General features: G+C 50.5%; 1 protein-coding gene across 1 annotated transcript in view; it reads left to right on the top strand.

Annotated features, from left to right (window-relative positions):
• Nucleotides 1-439: 439 nt before the first annotated feature.
• LOC135037288 (histone H3-like centromeric protein cpar-1) overlaps nucleotides 440-22,374 on the top strand; it is a 273,082-nt gene continuing 251,147 nt past the window's right edge. The window contains exon 1 of the mRNA XM_063954543.1: nucleotides 440-517. Coding sequence (XP_063810613.1) covers nucleotides 457-517 — 61 coding nt within the window. The 5' untranslated portion in view covers nucleotides 440-456. The remainder of the gene's footprint in view (nucleotides 518-22,374) is intronic.

The raw sequence follows: 22,374 nt of genomic DNA, 5'->3' as shown, positions 1-22,374 counted from the left end.
TGGATGCTGGGCGCCCATCCCAAGTGCGGATTGTCTGCAATACTTGTAAATAGTTATTGTTACAAAAATCGGGTTGTTATTGCGAGCCATCTGTTCAGAGGCTCCATTGTTATCATACTGTTAACCGGGGTTCCTATCACGAGTTATATGGTGTGATTGGTGTGGCTGGTATGAGTCTTACCCGGGATTCAAAATCCTTCCTTATTGTGTCAGCTCTTCCGGGCACAGTGTCCTAACTGAGGCTTGGAGAAGGGTCATAGGGGGAGGAGCCAGTGCACACCAGATAGTCCTAAATCTTTCTTTAGAGTGCCCAGTCTCCTGCGGAGCCCGTCTATTCCCCATGGTCCTTACGGAGTCCCCAGCATCCACTACGGACTACGAGAAATAGAATTACCGGTGAGTAAATTCTTATTTTTTTACCATATATTCCCCAACAGCAAAAGAAAATACCAGCAGATGCAGTCCCTTCGGTCGCACAAGTCCAGAAGAGGTCAGGGATCCTCCTTCCTTGCCAGAGGTAAGGGCAGAGGCAAAAGAGCACCTGCTTCGGCAGGCGCCCAGGAACAAAAGTCCTCCCCAGCTACTCCAAAACCCACAGCATGACGCCGGGAGTCCACACCGGTGGGCGCACGTCTTCGACTTTTCAGCCAGGTCTGGGTCAGCTCAGACCTGAATCCCTGGGTGTTAGAAATAGTATCCCAGGGTTACAAATTGGAATTCGAAGAGGTGCCCCCGCGCCGATTTTCAAGTCGGCCCTACCATTTTCCACGTCGGAACAGGATGTAGTGTTAGCTGCAATTCTAACGCTGTGTATACAGCAAGTGATAATCAGGGTTCACATGAACCAGCAAGGAAGAGGTTACTACTCAACCCTATTTGTGGTCCCGAAACCGGACGTTTCGGTCAGACCTATCTTGAATCTGAAATCCCTAAACCTGTACATGAAAGGGTTCAAATTCAAAATGGAATTGCTCAGAGCGATAATAGCTAATATGGAGGAGGGGGAGTTTATGGTGTCTCTGGACATAAAGGATGCGTACCTTCATGTCCCCATATATCCCCCCCATCAAGAATTCCTGAGATTCGCTGTACAGGATTGTCATTACCAATTGTTAGGTGCCGCGGTCCACGGCGCCGCTCGGTCTGTTTCCGAGCGACGCTCACTTCCACCGCACTTCCTTCCCTGCTCGCCCGGCACCTAGCAACGCTAGGACGCCGTGCGCGCTGAGCCGCCGAGTACCTAGCAACGCTAGGACGCCGGGTGTGCTGAGCCGCCGGGTCCTTAGCAACGCTAGGACGCCGTGCGCGCTTTGCCGCCGAACCCTTAGCAACGGGGACGCCACTGACTATCGCGTTCCCCGTTGCTTCCTGCCAATCATTACACCTGTTGGCTCTCCCTCAGTACCTGACACAGACGCCGGTGATAGCTTCCTGTATGCTGTTCCTGCCTGATAACGTCTGTTCCTGGTTTAGCTGTATCTGGTCGATCCTGCTCCCTTTGCTCCCGTGTCTTGGAGTTCTGAAGCCGGTCCTGGGAATCCTTCCTGTCCCAAACGAACCTGCTGCAGTCATCCGTGGGTTCTCGTTACTTGGGGTTTTCTCCCGGTTTGTGAGTAGCGGCTTCTGCCGCGAGTTGCGGCCTAGGCCGCTTAATCCTTGTATTACCTTTGTGTTGGTGGTTTTTGCGGAGGTTTCCGCTTTTCACGGTCCTCCCCGGAACTCGGCGGTGCCGTGTGGGGGAACGGACAGTGGTATCTTTTGTTGTTCTTTTCTTTCTCCTTCATCCACTAGGGGGCACTGGAGCGTAGTTACAATGGGGAAATAGTAGGCAGTAATTGGGAGCTGGCACTTTAAAATTCTCACACTGTGGCTAGCTCCTCCCCTACTATCTCCCCTCCAAGCCAGTCTTAGTTTAGTGCCCGAGAGAGCTGGTTCACTTGGGTTTAGCTGAAGAATTTTTTTCTTTTTTCTTTATTATTTTATTTTTCTTTCACACACACACAGACTGGCAGCTCTGCCACTGCCAGTCTGCACCGCGGGAGCTGCCGGCGTGGTCCCATCGCAGCTGCGTGCGGCTCGGGATGGGCCTCGGCTGAGGGAGACACTGAGCTCTCCTGAGTTGGCCGGACACCGCTGCGTGCGGCGCGTGTCGGGGCTACTCCATCCAGCAGAAGATTCCGGCAGCATGGCAGCGGTGAGTATAAAAAATGGACGGACACCGCTGCGTGCGGCGCGTGTCGGGGCCGCTGGGTCGAAACGCCTGACGGAAGGAAGCGGTGAGTACATTCTCCCCCTCTCCAGACTGATGTATGTTTTTACATTTTTCAGTTTCAGTGTTTTAATACATGGATGGACAGGCTCCCATATACTCTCCAGTCATAGACAGGCTGGAGTGCATAAAAGGCTTACTAATTTGAAATTGGCGCCATTATGTGGGGGGCGGAGCTTCAGCGCGCTCTGTAAGCGGGCTCAGCGTTCTTCACTCCCCGGCTGCAGCATACAGGCAGCCGGGGGGTATATATTTACATATATCATATATCTGTGTAATAATTAGCATCCACAGTTTTTCTCTGACGTCCTAGTGGATGCTGGGAACTCCGTAAGGACCATGGGGAATAGCGGCTCCGCAGGAGACTGGGCACAAAAGTAAAAGCTTTAGGACTAGCTGGTGTGCACTGGCTCCTCCCCCTATGATCCTCCTCCAAGCCTCAGTTAGATTTTTGTGCCCGGCCGAGAAGGGTGCAGCTGTGCGCCATTGCTCTCAGCACACTTCACACTCCGGTCACTGAGGGTGCAGGGCGCAGGGGGGGAGCGCCCTGAGACGCAATAAAACACGTTTTAAACCTTATATGGCTAAAGAAATGCATCACATATAGCTCCGGGGCTATATGGATGCATTTAACCCCTGCCAGTTTTCCTAAAAAAAGCGGGAGAAAAGGCCGCCGAAAAGGGGGCGGAGCCTATCTCCTCAGCACACAAGCGCCATTTTCCCTCACAGCTCCGCTGGTAGGACGGCTCCCTGACTCTCCCCTGCAGTCCTGCTACAGAATCAGGGTAAAACAAGAGAGGGGGGGCACTAATTGGCAGATAATACAAATACAGCAGCTATAGAAGGGAGAAACACTTATATAAGGTTATCCCTGTATATATATAGCGCTCTGGTGTGTGCTGGCAAACTCTCCCTCTGTCTCCCCAAAGGGCTCGTGGGGTCCTGTCCTCTATCAGAGCATTCCCTGTGTGTGTGCTGTGTGTCGGTACGATTGTGTCGACATGTATGAGGAGGAAAATGATGTGGAGGCGTAGCAATTGCCTGTAATAGTGATGTCACCCCCTAGGGAGTCGACACCTGACTGGATGGTCGTATGGAAGGAATTACGTGACAGTGTCAGCACTTTGCAAAAAACTGTTGACGACATGAGACAGCCGGCAAATCAGTTAGTGCCTGTCCAGGCGTCTCAAACACCGTCAGGGGCTCTAAAGCGCCCGTTACCTCAGATGGTCGACACAGACCCAGACACGGATACTGACTCCAGCGTCGACGGTGACGAGACAAACGTAATGTCCAGTAGGGCCACACGTTACATGATCACGGCAATGAAGGAGGCTTTGAACATTTCTGATACTACAAGTACCACAAAAAGGGGTATTATGTGGGGTGTGAAAAAACTACCCATAGTTTTTCCTGAATCAGATGAATTAAATGAGGTGTGTGACAAAGCGTGGGTTTCCCCCGATAAAAAACTGCTGATTTCTAATAAATTATTGGCATTATACCCTTTCCCGCCAGAGGTTAGGGCGCGTTGGGAAACACCCCCTAGGGTAGATAAGGCGCTCACACGCTTATCAAAACAAGTGGCGTTGCCGTCTCCTAATACGGCCGCCCTCAAGGAACCAGCTGATAGAAAGCTGGAAAATATCCTAAAGGGTATATACACACATACTGGTGTTATACTACGACCAGCAATCGCCTCAGCCTGGATGTGCAGCGCTGGAGTGGCTTGGTCAGATTCCCTGACTGAAAATATTGATACCCTGGATAGGGACAGTATATTTTTAACTATAGAGCATTTAAAGGATGCATTACTATATATGCGAGATGCACAGAGGGATATTTGCACCCTGGCATCAAGAGTAAGTGCGCTGTCCATTTCTGCCAGAAGAAGTTTATGGACACGACAGTGGTCAGGTGATGCGGATTCCAAACGGCATATGGAAGTATTGCCGTATAAAGGGGAGGAGTTATTTGGGGTCGGTCTATCGGACCTGGTGGCCACGGCGACGGCTGGGAAATCCACCTTTTCTCTATCGTCCTAGTGGATGCTGGGGTTCCTGAAAGGACCATGGGGAATAGCGGCTCCGCAGGAGACAGGGCACAAAAGTAAAGCTTTCCGATCAGGTGGTGTGCACTGGCTCCTCCCCCTATGACCCTCCTCCAAGCCAGTTAGATTTTTGTGCCCGGCCGAGAAGGGTGCAATCTAGGTGGCTCTCCTAAAGAGCTGCTTAGAAAAGTTTAGCTTAGGTTTTTTATTTTACAGTGAGTCCTGCTGGCAACAGGATCACTGCAACGAGGGACTTAGGGGAGAAGAAGTGAACTCACCTGCGTGCAGGATGGATTGGCTTCTTGGCTACTGGACATCAGCTCCAGAGGGACGATCACAGGTACAGCCTGGATGGTCACCGGAGCCTTGCCGCCGGCCCCCTTGCAGATGCTGAAGTAAGAAGAGGTCCAGAATCGGCGGCAGAAGACTCCTCAGTCTTCTAAAGGTAGCGCACAGCACTGCAGCTGTGCGCCATTTTCCTCTCAGCACACTTCACACGGCAGTCACTGAGGGTGCAGGGCGCTGGGGGGGGGCGCCCTGGGAGGCAAATGAATACCTATTTTGGCTAAAAATACCTCACATATAGCCTCCGGAGGCTATATGGAGATATTTAACCCCTGCCAGAATCCGTTAAGAGCGGGAGACGAGGCCGCCGAAAAAGGGGCGGGGCCTATCTCCTCAGCACACAGCGCCATTTTCCCTCACAGAAAGGCTGGAGGGAAGGCTCCCAGGCTCTCCCCTGCACTGCACTACAGAAACAGGGTTAAAACAGAGAGGGGGGGCCACTAATTTGGCGTTAGAAATATATAAAAAAGATGCTATAAGGGAAAACACTTATATAAGGTTGTCCCTATATAATTATAGCGTTTTTGGTGTGTGCTGGTAAACTCTCCCTCTGTCTCTCCAAAGGGCTAGTGGGTCCTGTCCTCTATCAGAGCATTCCCTGTGTGTGTGCTGTGTGTCGGTACGTGTGTGTCGACATGTATGAGGACGATGTTGGTGAGGAGGCGGAGCAATTGCCTGAAATGGTGATGTCACTCTCTAGGGAGTCGACACCGGAATGGATGGCTTATTTAGGGAATTACGTGATAATGTCAACACGCTGCAAGGTCGGTTGACGACATGAGACGGCCGACAAACAATTAGTACCGGTCCAGACGTCTCAAAAACACCGTCAGGGGTTTTAAAACGCCCGTTTACTTTAGTCGGTCGACACAGACACAGACAGGGACACTGAATCCAGTGTCGACGGTGAATAAACAAACGTATTCCTTATTAGGGCCACACGTTAAAGGCAATGAAGGAGGTGTTACATATTTCTGATACTACAAGTACCACAAAAGAGGGTATTATGTGGGATGTGAAAAAACTACCGTAGTTTTTCCTGAATCAGATAAATTAAATAAAGTGTGTGATGATGCGTGGGTTCCCCCCGATAGAAAATTATGGGCGGTATACCCTTTCCCGCCAGAAGTTAGGGCGCGTTGGGAAACACCCCTTAGGGTGGATAAGGCGCTCACACGCTTATCAAAACAAGTGGCGGTACCGTCTATAGATAGGGCCGTCCTCAAGGACCAGCTGACAGGAGGCTGGAAAATATCATAAAAAGTATATACACACATACTGGTGTTATACTGCGACCAGCGATCGCCTCAGCCTGGATGTGCAGAGCTGGGGTGGCTTGGTCGGATTCCCTGACTAAAAATATTGATACCCTTGACAGGGACAGTATTTTATTGACTATAGAGCATTTAAAGGATGCATTTCTATATATGCGAGATGCACAGAGGGATATTTGCACCCTGGCATCAAGAGTAAATGCGATGTCCATATCTGCCAGAAGATGTTATGGACACGACAGTGGTCAGGTGATGCAGATTCCAAACGGCACAAAGGTGTATTGCCGTATAAAGGAAGAGGAGTTATTTGGGGTCGGTCCATCGGACCTGGTGGCCACGGCAACTGCTGGAAAATTCGCCGTTTTTACCCTAAGTCACATCTCTGCAGAAAAAGACACCGTCTTTTCAGCCTCAGTCCTTTCGTCCCTATAAGATCATATCTGCCCAGGGATAGAGGAAAGGGAAGAAGACTGCAGCAGGCAGCCCATTCCCAGGAACAGAAGCGTTCCACCGCTTCTGACAAGTTCTCAGCATGGCGCTGAGACCGTACAGGACCCCTGGATCCTACAAGTAGTATCCCAGGGGTACAGATTGGAATGTCGAGACGTTTCCCCTTCGCAGGCTCCTGAAGTCTGCTTTACCAAGGTCTCCCTCCGACAAGGAGGCAGTATGGGAAAAAATTCACAAGCTGTATTCCCAGCAGGTGATAATTAAATTACCCCTCCTACTACAAGAAAAGGGGTATTATTCCACACTATATTGTGGTACTGAAGCCAGAAGGCTAGGTGAGACTTATTCTAAAAAATTTTTTTGAACACTTACAAAGGTTCAAATCAAGATGGAGTCACTCAGAGCAGTGATAACGAACCAGGAAGAAGGGGACTATATAGTGTCCCGGGACATCAGGGATGCTTACCTCTATGTCCCAAATTTGCCCTTCTCACTAAGGGTACCTCAGGTTCGTGGTGCAGAACTGTCACTATCAGTTTCAGACGCTGCCGTTTGGATTGTCCACGGCACCCCGGGTCTTTACCAAGGTAATGGCCGAAATGATGATTCTTCTTCGAAGAAAAGGCGTCTTAATTATCCCTTACTTGGACGATCTCCTGATAAGGGCATAGTCCAGGGAACAGTTGGAGGTCGGAGTAGCACTATCTCGGATACTGCTACAACAGCACGGGTGGATTCTAAATATTCCAAAATCGCAGCTGATCCCGACGACACGTCTGCTGTGCCTAGGGATGATTCTGGACACAGTCCAGAAAAAGGTGTTTCTCCCGGAAGAGAAAGCCAGGGAGTTATCCGAGCTAGTCAGGAACCTCCTAAAAACAGTGCATCATTGCACAAGGGTCCTGGTAAAAATGGTGGCTTCCTACGAAGCAATTCCATTCGGCAGATTTCACGCAAGAACTTTTCAGTGGGATCTGCTGGACAAATGGTCCGGATCGCATCTTCAGATGCATCAGCGGATAACCCTATATCCAAGGACAAGGGTGTCTCTCCTGTGGTGGTTATAGAGTGCTCATCTTCTAGAGGGCCGCAGATTCGGCATTCAGGATTGGATGCTGGTGACCACGGAGCCCAGCCCGAGAGGCTGGGGAGCAGTCACACAAGGAAAAAATTTCCAGGGAGTGTGATCAAGTCTGGAGACTTTTCTCCACATAAATATACTGGAGCTAAGGGTAAATTTATAATGCTCTAAGCTTAGCAAGACCTCTGCTTCAAGGTCAGCCGGTATTGATCCAGTGGGAAAAACATCACGGCAGTCGCCCACGTAAACAGACAGGGCGACACAAGAAGCAGGAGGGCAATGGCAAAAACTGCAAGGACTTTTCGCTGGGCGGAAAATCATGTGATAGCACTGTCAGCAGTGTTTCATCCCGGGAATGGAAACTGGGAAGCAGACTTCCTCAGCAGGCACGACCTCCACCCGGGAGAGTGGAAACTTCATCGGGAAGTTTTTTCCACATGATTGTAAACCGTTGGGAAATACCAAAGGTGGACATGATGGCGTCCCGTCTGAACAAAAAACGGGACAGGTATTGCGCCAGGTCAAGAGACCCTCAGGCAATAGCTGTGGACGTTCTGGTAACACCGTGGGTGTACCAGTCGGTGTATGTGTTCCCTCCTCTGCTTCTCATACCTAAGGTGCTGAGAATTATAAGACGTAGAGGAGTAAGAACTATACTCATGGCTCCGGATTGGCCAAGAAGGACTTGGTACCCGGAACTTCAAGAGATGCTTACAGAGGTCTTATGGCCTCTGCCGCTAAGAAGGGACTTGCTTCAGCAAGTACCATGTCTGTTCCAAGACTTACCGCAGCTGCGTTTGTCGGCATGGCGGTGGAAAGCCGGATCCTAAGGGAAAAAGGCATTCCGGAAGAGGTCATTCCTACCCTGGTCAAAGCCAGAAAGGAGGTGATCGCACAACATTATCACCACATGTGGCGAAAATATGTTGCGTGGTGTGAGGCCAGGAAGGCCCCACAAAGAAATTTCAACTCGGTCGTTTCCTGCATTTCCTGCAAACAGGAGTGTCTATGGGCCTCAAATTGGGGTCCATTAAGGTTCAAATTTCGGCCCTGTCGATTTTCTTCCAGAAAGAATTGGCTTCAGTTCCTGAAGTCCAGAAGTTTGTCAAGGGAGTATTGCATATACAACCCCCTTTTGTGCCTCCAGTGGCACTGTGGGATCTCAACGTAGTTCTGGGATTCCTCAAATCACATTGGTTTAAAACCAGTCAAATCTGTGGATTTGAAGCATCTCACATGAAAAGTGACCATGCTCTTGGCCCTGGCCTGGACCAGGCGAGTGTCAAATTGGTGGTTTTTTCTCAAAAAAGCCCATATCTGTTTGTCCATTCGGACAGGGCAGAGCTGCGGACTCGTCCCCAGTTCTCTCCCTAAGGTGGTGTCAGTGTTTCACCTGAACCAGCTTATTGTGGTGCCTTGCACCTACTAGGGACTTGGAGGACTCCAAGTTGCTAGATGTTGTCAGGGCCCTGAAAATATGTTTCAGGACGGCTGGAGTCAGGAAAACTGACTTGCTGTTATCCTGTATGCACCCAACAAACTGGGTGCTCTTGCTTCTAAGCAGACTATTGCTAGTTGGATGTGTAATACAATTCAGCTTGCACATTCTGTGGCAGGCCTGCCACAGCCAAAATATGTAAATGCCCATTCCACAAGGAAGGTGGGCTCATCTTGGGCGGCTGCCCGAGGGGTCTCGGCTTTACAACTTTGCCGAGCAGCTACTTGGTCAGGGGCAAACACGTTTGCTAAATTCTACAAATTTGATACCCTGGCTAAGGAGGACCTGGAGTTCTCTCATTCGGTGCTGCAGAGTCATCCGCACTCTCCCGCCCATTTGGGAGCTTTGGTATAATCCCCATGGTCCTTTCAGGAACCCCAGCATCCACTAGGACGATAGAGAAAATAAGAATTTACTTACCGATAATTCTATTTCTCGGAGTCCGTAGTGGATGCTGGGCGCCCATCCCAAGTGCGGATTATCTGCAATACTTGTACATAGTTACAAAAATCGGGTTATTATTGTTGTGAGCCATCTTTTCAGAGGCTCCGCTGTTATCATACTGTTAACTGGGTTTAGATCACAAGTTGTACGGTGTGATTGGTGTGGCTGGTATGAGTCTTACCCGGGATTCAAAATTCCTCCCTTATTGTGTACGCTCGTCCGGGCACAGTACCTAACTGGCTTGGAGGAGGGTCATAGGGGGAGGAGCCAGTGCACACCACCTGATCGGAAAGCTTTACTTTTGTGCCCTGTCTCCTGCGGAGCCGCTATTCCCCATGGTCCTTTCAGGAACCCCAGCATCCACTACGGACTCCGAGAAATAGAATTATCGGTAAGTAAATTCTTATTTTTACCCCAGGTCACCTCTCAGCAGAAAAAGACACCGTCTTTTCACACTCAGTCCTTTCGTCCCCATAAGGGCAAGCGGGCAAAAGGCCACTCATTTCTGCCCCGGGGCAGAGGAAGGGGAAAAAGACTGCAGCAGACAGCCTCTTCCCAGGATCAGAAGCCCTCCCCCGCTTCTGCCAAGTCTTCAGCATGACGCTGGGGCTTTACAAGCGGACTCAGGCACGGTGGGGGCCCGTCTCAAAAATTTCAACGCGCAGTGGGCTCACTCGCAAGTGGACCCCTGGATCCTGCAGGTAGTATCACAGGGGTACAAATTGAAATTCGAGACGTCTCCCCCTCGCTGGTTCCTGAAGTCTGCTCTACCAACGTCTCCCTCCGACAAGGAGGCAGTATTGGAAGCTATTCACAAGCTGTATTTCCAGCAGGTGATAATCAAGGTACCCCTCCTACAACAGGGAAAGGGGTATTACTCCACGCTGTTTGTGGTACCGAAGCCGGACGGCTCGGTGAGACCGATTTTAAATCTGAAATCATTGAACACTTACATAAAAAGGTTCAAATTCAAGATGGAGTCACTCAGAGCAGTGATAGCGAACCTGGAAGAAGGGGACTATATGGTGTCTCTGGACATCAAAGATGCTTATCTCCATGTCCCAATCTACCCTTCTCACCAAGGGTACCTCAGGTTTGTGGTACAAAACTGTCATTATCAGTTTCAGACGCTGCCGTTTGGATTGTCCACGGCACCACGGGTCTTTACCAAGGTAATGGCCGAAATGATGATTCTTCTTCGAAGAAAAGGCGTCTTAATTATCCCTTACTTGGACGATCTCCTGATAAGGGCAAGGTCCAGGGAACAGTTAGAGGTCGGAGTAGCACTATCTCAGGTAGTGCTACGTCAGCACGGGTGGATTCTAAATATTCCAAAATCGCAGCTGATTCCAACAACACGTCTACTGTTCCTAGGGATGATTCTGGACACAGTCCTGAAAAAGGTGTTTCTCCCGGAGGAGAAGGCCAGGGAGTTATCCGAGCTAGTCAGGAACCTCCTAAAACCAGGACAAGTGTCAGTGCATCAATGCACAAGGGTCCTGGGAAAGATGGTGGCTTCTTACGAAGCGATTCCATTCGGAAGATTCCATGCAAGAACTTTTCAGTGGGATTTGCTGGACAAATGGTCCGGATCGCATCTTCAGATGCATCAGCGGATAACCCTATCTCCAAGGACAAGGGTGTCTCTCCTGTGGTGGTTGCAGAGTGCTCATCTTCTAGAGGGCCGCAGATTCGGCATTCAGGACTGGATTCTGGTGACCACGGATGCCAGCCTGAGAGGCTGGGGAGCAGTCACACAGGGAAGAAATTTCCAGGGCTTGTGGTCAAGCATGGAAACGTCTCTTCACATAAATATCCTGGAACTAAGGGCAATTTACAATGCCCTAAGTCAAGCAAGGCCTCTGCTTCAGGGTCAGTCGGTATTGATCCAATCGGACAACATCACGGCAGTCGCCCACGTAAACAGACAGGGCGGCACAAGAAGCAGGAGGGCAATGGCAGAAGCTGCAAGAATTCTTCGCTGGGCGGAAAATTATGTGACAGCACTGTCAGCGGTGTTCATTCCGGGAGTGGACAACTGGGAAGCAGACTTCCTCAGCAGACACGACCTCCACCCGGGGGAGTGGGGACTTCACCCAGAAGTCTTCCACGTGATTGTAGACCATTGGGAAAAACCAAAGGTGGACATGATGGCGTCTCGCCTCAACAAGAAACTAGACAGATATTGCGCCAGGTCAAGGGACCCTCAGGCGATAGCGGTGGACGCTCTGGTAACACCGTGGGTGTACCAGTCAGTGTATGTGTTCCCTCCTCTGCCTCTCATACCCAAAGTATTGAGAATCATAAGAAGGAGAGGAGTAAGAACTATACTCGTGGCTCCGGATTGGCCAAGGAGGACTTGGTACCCGGAACTTCAAGAGATGCTCACGGAGGACCCGTGGCCTCTACCTCTAAGAAAGGACCTGCTCCAGCAGGGACCTTGTCTGTTCCAAGACTTACCGTGGCTGCGTTTGACGGCATGGAGGTTGAACGCCGGATCCTGAAGGAAAAAGGCATTCCAGATGAAGTCATCCCTACCCTGATCAAGGCCAGGAAGGATGTAACCGCGAAACATTATCACCGCATTTGGCGAAAATATGTTGCGTGGTGTGAGGCCAAGAAGGCCCCTACAGAGGAATTTCAACTGGGTCGTTTCCTGCATTTCCTGCAAACAGGACTATCTATGGGCCTAAAATTAGGGTCCATTAAGGTTCAAATTTCGGCCCTGTCAATATTCTTCCAAAAAGAACTGGCTTCAGTGCCTGAAGCTCAGACGTTTGTCAAAGGGGTACTGCATATACAGCCTCCTTTTGTGCCTCCAGTGGCACCTTGGGATCTCAATGTAGTGTTGAGTCTCCTAAAGTCACATTGGTTTGAACCACTCACCACTGTGGAATTAAAATATCTCACATGGAAAGTGGTCATGCTGTTAGCCCTGGCTTCAGCCAGGCGTGTCTCAGAATTGGCGGCTTTATCATATAAAAGCCCTTACCTAATTTTTCATTCAGACAGGGCAGAACTGAGGACTCGCCCTCAATTTCTCCCTAAGGTGGTTTCAGCGTTTCACATGAACCAGCCTATTGTGGTGCCTGCGGCTACTAGGGACTTGGAGGACTCCAAGTTGCTGGACGTAGTCAGGGCCCTGAAAATATATGTTTCCAGGACGGCTGGAGTCAGAAAATCTGACTCGCTGTTTATCCTGTATGCACCCAACAAGCTGGGTGCTCCTGCTTCTAAGCAGACGATTGCTCGTTGGATTTGTAGTACGATTCAGCTTGCACATTCTGTGGCAGGCCTGCCACAGCCAAAATCTGTAAAAGCCCATTCCACAAGGAAGGTGGGCTCATCTTGGGCGGCTGCCCGAGGGGTCTCGGCTTTACAACTTTGCCGAGCAGCTACTTGGTCAGGGGCAAACACGTTTGCTAAATTTTACAAATTCGATACCCTGGCTGAGGAGGACCTGGAGTTCTCTCATTCGGTGCTGCAGAGTCATCCGCACTCTCCCGCCCGTTTGGGAGCTTTGGTATAATCCCCATGGTCCTTACGGAGTTCCCAGCATCCACTAGGACGTCAGAGAAAATAAGAATTTACTTACCGATAATTCTATTTCTCATAGTCCGTAGTGGATGCTGGGCGCCCATCCCAAGTGCGGATTGTCTGCAATACTTGTACATAGTTATTGTTACAAAAATCGGGTTATTATTGTTGTGAGCCATCTTTTCAGAGGCTCCTCTGTTATCATGCTGTTAACTGGGTTCAGATCACAGGTTGTACAGTGTGATTGGTGTGGCTGGTATGAGTCTTACCCGGGATTCAAAATCCTTCCTTATTGTGTACGCTCGTCCGGGCACAGTATCCTAACTGAGGCTTGGAGGAGGGTCATAGGGGGAGGAGCCAGTGCACACCAGCTAGTCCTAAAGCTTTTACTTTTGTGCCCAGTCTCCTGCGGAGCCGCTATTCCCCATGGTCCTTATGGAGTTCCCAGCATCCACTACGGACTATGGCCCTCATTCCGAGTTGATCGGTCGCAAGGCGAATTTAGCAGAGTTACACACGCTAAGCCGCCGCCTACTGGGAGTGTATCTTAGCATCTTAAAATTGCGTCCGATGTATTCGCAATATTGCGAGCACAAACTACTTAGCAGTTTTAGAGTAGCTCCAGACTTACTCTGCCTGTGCGATCAGTTCAGTGCTTGTCGTTCCTGGTTTGACGTCACAAACACACCCAGCGTTCGCCCAACCACTCCCCCGTTTCTCCGGCCACTCCTGCGTTTTTTCCGGAAACGGTAGCGTTTTCAGCCACACGCCCATAAAACGCCGTGTTTCCGCCCAGTAACACCCATTTCCTGTCAATCACATTACGTTCGCCGGAGCGATGAGAAAGCCGTGAGTAAAAATACTTTCTTCATAGCAAAGATACTTGGCGCAGTCGCAGTGCGAATATTGCGCATGCGCACTAAGCGGAATTTCACTGCGATGCGATGAAAAATACCGAGCGAACGACTCGGAATGAGGGCCTATGAGAAATAGAATTATCGGTAAGTAAATTCTTATTTTTTCTGTCTACATAGTTCTCATGGCAGAGTGGTAACACCTATGGTTACGATGCCCACAAGCTAGGGTTCGATTCCAGCAAAGGACACACTCTCCCCGGCCGCTGCATACACACTTACAGGCAGCCGGGTGATAGTGTGGTTTTAATTTGAAAGTGACCGGAGCAGGGGGGCGGAGCTAACTTCCTCTCCGTTCGGCGGGCTCAGGCTTTCTGCTCCCTGGCCGCACACCGCTCCCCGGCCGCAGCATACAGGCGGCCGGGGGATGCATGGGCGCTTTCCGCTTACTATACAGCGGATTTGAATTTGGCGCCGAAGCGGAGGGGGCGGAGCTAAGTCCCGCTCTGTACGGCGGGCTTTCTCCGCTACCCGGCCGCTGCAGCATGACGAGATGCCGCTCCACAGTCCCCCGCTCCCCGGGCCACTGAAAGCTCCTTTCCTCTCCTGGCTGTGCATGGAGGATTCTTTACATGTATAAGGTAAGAGGGGGGGGGGGGGGGTGAAGCTTATTCCCCCCCCCCCCCCCCACCCCCCCCCCCCCCCCACCCCCGGCGTCAGCTCCCAGCTCTCATGGTCTCTAGGCAACACACCTCTCTCTGGAGTTTGTAGCTTTTCTGTGCAGTGTGCTGCAGAAATATTTGTTACATCTTGCTTTGGCTACATTCATCCCTGCAGGGGAGTCCTCTGCCCCATTTCAGACATTTAGATCAGGAAACCTGCTCTATTACAGGAGCTGAGACTCAGCTCATTGATAATTAAAAATCTACTGTGCAGTATTTCTTTACCCTACAAATACACAGTATTTATCTACCCTATTAGGTGCACAGTATTTATCTACCCTATTAGGTGCACAGTATTTATCTACCCTATTAGGTGCATGGGTTCACTGTGGTGTGTGTATATAGATATATATAGATATGTTTGTATATATATATTTAAGTGTGTGTGGGTATGTATATAGATATATCCATACAATACCATATATAGGGGATAAAACAGACACTTCCGCAATGTTTTCTAACAAGATACCCCACCTTGCCACATAACATTTTCCCCCATCTTTTCTCACAGGCTGGTCACCATTTTGAAAAGCCAGCGGAACCTCCGAGAAACATCTGGTGCACCTCAATTAGCGGTACACTACATACAGGGCGGGGTGTTGCCTTCCCTTTATTATTCCTTGCTGTCACTGGTTACTAATGCTATTTGTAATTGGGGAATGAGTGTGAGGCATCAGACAAATAGCGCTGTGGCTCAGTACGCTAGTAGCGGGTATCTGAACAGGGGTTTGAATCCAAACAAAACTTTAAGGAGAGCTCCTATAGCCTAGGGCTAAGACTCCTGTCCCACAGCGCAGCGCTACTGGTTCAGGTCTCCGCTGCTCCAGAAAGTTTAGTTGAATCGTGTCGGTCACACATTATAGTGCAGACCTTACATAGGGCTGTGTTTATTTAACCCTCCTTTCTCCTTCATCCACTAGGGGCCACTGGAGCGTAGTTACAATGGGGAAATAGTAGGCAGTAATTGGGAGCTGGCACTTTAAAATTCTCACACTGTGGCTAGCTCCTCCCCTACTATCTCCCCTCCAAGCCAGTCTTAGTTAGTGCCCGAGGTGAGCTGGTTCACTTGGGTTTAGCTGAAGAAATTTTTCTTTCTCTGACGTCCTAGTGGATGCTGGGAACTCCGTAAGGACCATGGGGAATAGCGGCTCCGCAGGAGACTGGGCACAACTAAAGAAAGCTTTTAGGTCACCTGGTGTGCACTGGCTCCTCCCACTATGACCCTCCTCCAAGCCTCAGTTAGATTTTGTGCCCGGCCGAGGTTGGATGCACACTAGGGGCTCTCCTGAGCTTCTAGAAAGAAAGTATATAATTAGGTTTTTTATTTTACAGTGAGACCTGCTGGCAACAGGCTCACTGCAGCGAGGGACTAAGGGGAGAAGAAGCGAACCTACCTGCTTGCAGCTAGCTTGGGCTTCTTAGGCTACTGGACACCATTAGCTCCAGAGGGATCGACCGCATGGAACTGGCCTTGGTGTTCGGTCCCGGAGCCGCGCCGCCGTCCCCCTTACAGAGCCAGAAGCAAGAAGAGGTCCGGAAAATCGGCGGCAGAAGACATCAGTCTTCACCAAGGTAGCGCACAGCACTGCAGCTGTGCGCCATTGCTCCTCATGCACACTTCACACTCCGGTCACTGAGGGTGCGGGGCGCTGGGGGGAAGCGCCCTGAGCAGCAATAAAAACACCTTGGCTGGCATATATATCACAATATATAGCCCCAGAGGCTATATATGTGATAAATACCCCTGCCAGAATCCATAAAAAAGCAGGAGAAAAGTCCGCGAAAAAGGGGCGGAGCTATCTCTCTCAGCACACTGGCGCCATTTTCTCTTCACAGTGCAACTGGAAGACAGCTCCCCAGGCTCTCCCCTGTAGTTTTCAGGCTCAAAGGGTTAAAAAGAGAGGGGGGGCACTAAATTTAGGCGCAATATTGTATATACAAGCAGCTATTGGGAAAAATTCACTCAATATAGTGTTAATCCCTAAATAATATAGCGCTCTGGTGTGTGCTGGCATACTCTCTCTCTGTCTCCCCAAAGGGCTGTGTGGGGTCCTGTCCTCAGTCAGAGCATTCCCTGTGTGTGTGCGGTGTGTCGGTACGGCTGTGTCGACACGTTTGATGAGGAGGCTTATGTGATGGCAGAGCAGATGCCGATAAATGTGATGTCGCCCCCTGTGGGGCCGACACCAGAGTGGATGGATAGGTGGAAGGTATAAACCGACAGTGTCAACTCCTAACATAAAAGGCTGGATGACGTAACAGCTATGGGACAGCCGGCTTCTCAGCCCGCGCCTGCCCAGGCGTCTCAAAGGCCATCAGGGGCTCAAAAACGCCCGCTCCCTCAGATGGCAGACACAGATGTCGACACGGAGTCTGACTCCAGTGTCGACGAGGTTGAGACATATACACAATCCACTAGGAACATCCGTTACATGATCCCGGCAATAAAAAATGTGTTACACATTTCTGACATTAACCCACGTACCACTAAAAAAGGGTTTTATGTTTGGGGAGAAAAAGCAGGCAGTGTTTTGTTCCCCCATCAAATGAGTGAATGAAGTGTGAAAAAGCGTGGGTTCCCCCGATAAGAAACTGGTAATTTCTAAAAAGTTACTGATGGCGTACCCTTTCCCGCCAGAGGATAAGTTACGCTGGGAGATATCCCCTAGGGTGGATAAGGCGCTCACACGTTTGTCAAAAAAGGTGGCACTGCCGTCTTAGGATACGGCCACTTTGAAGGTACCTGCTGATAAAAAGCAGGAGGCTATTCTGAAGTCTGTATTTACACACTCAGGTACTAGACTGAGACTTGCAGATAGTGCTGCTGCAGCGTGGTCTGTAACCCTGTCAAACAGGGATACTAGTTTGCGAACATAAGACGTCGTCTTATATATGAGGGATGCACAGAGGGATATTTTGCCGGCTGGCATCCAGAATTAATGCAATGTCCATTCGGTCAGGAGGTTATTAGAGACCCGACACTGGACAGGTGATGCTGACTTTAAAAGGCACATAGAGCCTTATAAGGGTGAGGAATTGTTTGGGGATGGTCTCTGGGACCTCGTATCCACAGCAACAGCTGGGAAGAAATTTTTTTTTACCTCAGGTTTCCTCACAGCCTCAGAAAGCACTGTATTATCAGGTACAGTCCTTTCGGCTTCAGAAATGCAAGCGTGTAAAACGAGGGAAGAGGGAAAAAGCTGCACCAGTCAGCCAGTTCCCAGAATCAAAATTCTTCCCCCGCTTCCTCTGAGTCCACCGCATGACGGGGGGGCTTCACAGGCGTAGCCAGGTACGGTGGGGGGCCGCCTCAAAAATTTCAGCGATCAGTGGGCTCGCTCACAGGTGGATCCCTAGATCCTTCAAGTAGTATTTCAGGGGTACAAGCTGGAATTCGAGGCGTCTCCCCCCCGCCGTTTCCTCAAATCTGCCTTGCCGACAACTCCCTCAGGCAGGGAGACTGTGCTAGAGGCAATTCACAAGCTGTATTCCCAGCAGGTGATAGTCAAGGTGCCCCTACTTCAACAAGGACGGGGTTACTATTCCACACTGTTTGTGCTACCGAAACCGGACGGTTCGGTGAGACCCACAGGAGTACCTCAGATTTGTGGTACAGGATTGCCATTACCAATTCCAAACACTGCCGTTTGGACTGTCCACGGCACTGAGGGTCTTTACCAAGGTAATGGCAGAAATAATTATACTCCTTCGAGAAAGGAAGTTTTAATTATCCCGTACTTGGACGATCTCCTTATAAAGGCGAGGTCCAAGGAGCAGTTGTTGGTCGGAGTAGCACTATCTCGGGAAGTGCTACAACAGCACGGATGGATTCTATACATTCCAAAGTCACAGCTGGTTCCTACCACACGCCTACTGTTCCTGGGGATGGTTCTGGACACAGAACAGAAAAAAGTGTTTCTCCCGCAGGAGAAAGCCAAGGAGCTGTCATCTCTAGTCAGAGACCTCCTGAAACCAAAACAGGTATCGGTGCATCACTGCACACGAGTCCTGGGAAAAATGGTAGCTTCTTACGAAGCAAAATTCCATTCGGCAGGTTCCATGCAAGAACCTTTCAGTGGGACCTCTTGGACAAGTGGTCGGGATCGCATCTTCAGATGCATCGGCTGATAACCCTGTCTCCAAGGACCAGGGTATCTCTACTGTGGTGGCTGCAGAGTGCTCATCTTCAAGAGGGCCGCAGATTCGGCATACAGGACTGGGTCCTGGTAACCACGGATGCCAGCCTTCGAGGCTGGGGGGCAGTCACACAAGGAAGAAATTTCCAAGGACTTTGGTCAAGTCAGGAGTCGTCCCTACACATAAATATTCTGGAACTGAGGGCCATTTACAATGCCCTAAGTCTGGCAAGGCCTCTGCTTCAAAACCAGCCGGTACTGATCCAATCAGACAACATCACGGCAGTCGCCCATGTAAACCGACAGGGCGGCACAAGAAGCAGGATGACGATGGCAGAAGCCACAAGGATTCTCCGATGGGCGGAAAATCACGTCTTAGCACTGTCAGCAGTGTTCATTCCGGGAGTGGACAACTGGGAAGCAGACTTCCTCAGCGGACACGACCTACACCCGGGAGAGTGGGGACTTCATCCAGAAGTCTTCACGCTGATTGTAAATCGATGGGAACGGCCACAGGTGGACATGATGGCGTCCCGCCTAAACAAAAAACTAGAGAGATATTGCGCCAGGTCAAGGGACCCTCAGGCGATAGCTGTGGACGCTCTAGTGACACCGTGGGTGTACCAGTCAGTTTATGTGTTCCCTCCTCTGCCTCTCATACCAAGGGTACTGAGAATAATAAGAAAAAGAGGAGTAAGAACAATACTCGTGGTTCCGGATTGGCCAAGACGAGTGTTGTACCCGGAACTTCAAGAGATGATCTCAGAGGACCCATGGCCTCTGCCGCTCAGACAGGACCTGCTGCAGCAGGGGCCCTGTCTGTTCCAAGACTTACCGCGGCTGCGTTTGACGGCATGGCGGTTGAACGCCGGATCCTGAAGGAAAAGGGCATTCCGGAGGAAGTCTTTCCTACGCTGATTAAAGCCAGGAAAGATGTAACTGCAAAGCATTATCACCGCATATGGCGGAAATATGTTGCTTGGTGTGAGGCCAAAAAGGCCTCAACAGAGGAATTTCAACTAGGTCGTTTTCTGCATTTCCTACAAGCAGGAGTGACTATGGGCCTGAAATTAGGCTCCATTAAGGTACAGATCTCAGCTCTGTCGATTTTCTTCCAGAAAGAACTAGCTTCACTACCTGAAGTTCAGACGTTTGTGAAAGGAGTGTTGCATATTCAGCCCCCGTTTGTGCCTCCAGTGGCACCTTGGGATCTCAACGTGGTGTTGAGTTTCTTAAAATCACATTGGTTGAGCCACTTAAAACCGTGGATCTAAAATATCTCACGTGGAAAGTGGTCATGTTATTGGCCTTGGCTTCAGCCAGGCGTGTGTCAGAATTGGCAGCTTTGTCATGTAAAAGCCCTTATCTGATTTTCCATATGGATAGGGCGGAATTGAGGACTCGTCCCCAGTTTCTCCCTAAGGTGGTATCAGCTTTTCACTTGAACCAACCTATTGTGGTGCTTGCGGCTACTAGGGACTTGGAGGATTCCAAGTTACTGGACGTAGTCAGGGCCTTGAAAATTTATGTTTCCAGGACGGCTAGAGTCAGGAAAACTGACTCGCTATTTATCCTGTATGCACCCAACAAACTGGGTGCTCCTGCTTCTAAGCAGACTATTGCTCGCTGGATTTGTAGCACAATTCAGCTGGCGCATTCTGCGGCTGGACTGCCGCATCCTAAATCAGTAAAAGCCCATTCCACAAGGAAGGTGGGCTCATCTTGGGCGGCTGCCCGAGGGGTCTCGGCTTTACAACTTTGCCGAGCTGCTACTTGGTCAGGGGCAAACACGTTTGCAAAATTCTACAAATTTGATACCCTGGCTGAGGAGGACCTGGAGTTCTCTCATTCGGTGTTGCAGAGTCATCCGCACTCTCCCGCCCGTTTGGGAGCTTTGGTATAATCCCCATGGTCCTTACGGAGTTCCCAGCATCCACTAGGACGTCAGAGAAAATAAGAATTTACTCACCGGTAATTCTATTTCTCGTAGTCCGAAGTGGATGCTGGGCGCCCATCCCAAGTGCGGATTGTCTGCAATACTTGTACATAGTTATTGTTAACTAAAGGGTTATTGTTGAGCCATCTGTTGAGAGGCTCAGTTGTTTTCATACTGTTAAACTGGGTATAGTATCACGAGTTATACGGTGTGATTGGTGTGGCTGGTAAGAGTCTTACCCGGGATTCAAAATCCTTCCTTATTATGTCAGCTCGTCCGGGCACAGTGTCCTAACTGAGGCTTGGAGGAGGGTCATAGTGGGAGGAGCCAGTGCACACCAGGTGACCTAAAAGCTTTCTTTAGTTGTGCCCAGTCTCCTGCGGAGCCGCTATTCCCCATGGTCCTTACGGAGTTCCCAGCATCCACTTCGGACTACGAGAAATAGAATTACCGGTGAGTAAATTCTTATTTTTTTCTTTATTATTTTATTTTTCTTACTTACACACACAGACTGGCAGCTCTGTCACTGCCAGTCTGCACCGCGGGAGCTGCCGGCGGGGTCCCATCGCAGCTGCGTGCGGCTCGGGATAGGCCCCGGCTGAGGGAGAGACTGAGCTCTCCTGAGTTGGCCGGACACCGCTGCGTGCGGCGCGTGTCGGGGCCGCTCCACCAGCAGAAGATTCCGGCAGCACGGCAGCGGTAAGCCTCAAAAGTGACCGGACACCGCTGCATGCGGCGCGTGTCGGGGTCGCTCTGTCGAGCAGAGTATAAGTCAACACCGCTGAGTGCGGCGCGTGTCTGGACTACATCAGGACAGCGGTGAGTACAATCTCCCCCCCTCCAGACTGATGTATGATTGTACAGATTTAATTGTGCACCCCCCCTACACTCCCCAGTCAGAGACAAGCCGACGGGTATCAGAGGCGCACTTATTATTTTGAATTTTTAATTACGTTGGGGGCGGAGCTACAGCCCGCTCTGTAAGCGGGCTCAGCGCTCTCTGCTCCCGGCCGCAGCAAGCCGGGTGCTACACTTCCCGCTATTTTTACACTTCTGCGGGTTTTCATTTGCAATTGAAAGCGCCCCGGCCGCAGCATACAGGCGGCCGGAGGGGATATACTGTGTTGGAATGGGGTAGGGGGGAGCTAACTCCCGCTCCGCTCCCCGGCCACAACATACAGGCGGCCGGGAGGGATACAAGGTACTTCCCGCTTACTGTACACAGCAGCGGGTTTTCAAACTTGGCGCCGAATGGGGGGGGGGCGGAGCTAACCCACGCTCCGTACGGCGGCTCTGCGCTCTCCGCTCTCCGGCAGCTGCACACAAGTCCTCCGCTCCCCGGAAGTCCTCCGCTCCCCGGACCGCTGCAGCACAAGCCCTCCGGGCGCCGCAGCACAAGTCCTCCGTTCTCTAGCCGCAGCAGCACAAGTCCTCCGCCCCCGGACCGCTGCAGCACAAGCCCTCTGCTCCCCGGACCGCGGCAAGCTCCTTTCCTCTGCCTGGCTGTTCAAGGAGCATATTTACTTTTAAAAAGGTATCTTTTTCTGTGCATGCAGATGCTGGCTGCCATTCCTCCCTGCAGGGGAGTCATTTCAGAGAGGCTGTAGATTAGGAACCTGCTCTATTGCAGGAGCTGGTGCTCCGCTCATTAATGATTAAAATCTAGGGTGCAAGTATTTATCTACCCTGGTATTTATCTACCCTGTTAGAAGTTCACATAGACAGTATTTATCTACTCTGTTGGGTTAACTGTGTATGTGTGTATGTATGTATATATA

This window comes from Pseudophryne corroboree, chromosome 1, assembly GCF_028390025.1.
Source record: "Pseudophryne corroboree isolate aPseCor3 chromosome 1, aPseCor3.hap2, whole genome shotgun sequence".
Classification (NCBI taxonomy): Eukaryota; Metazoa; Chordata; class Amphibia; order Anura; family Myobatrachidae; genus Pseudophryne; species Pseudophryne corroboree.
Note: the sequence above shows the minus strand (reverse complement) of the source record. Positions and strands in the feature narration are given on the sequence as shown.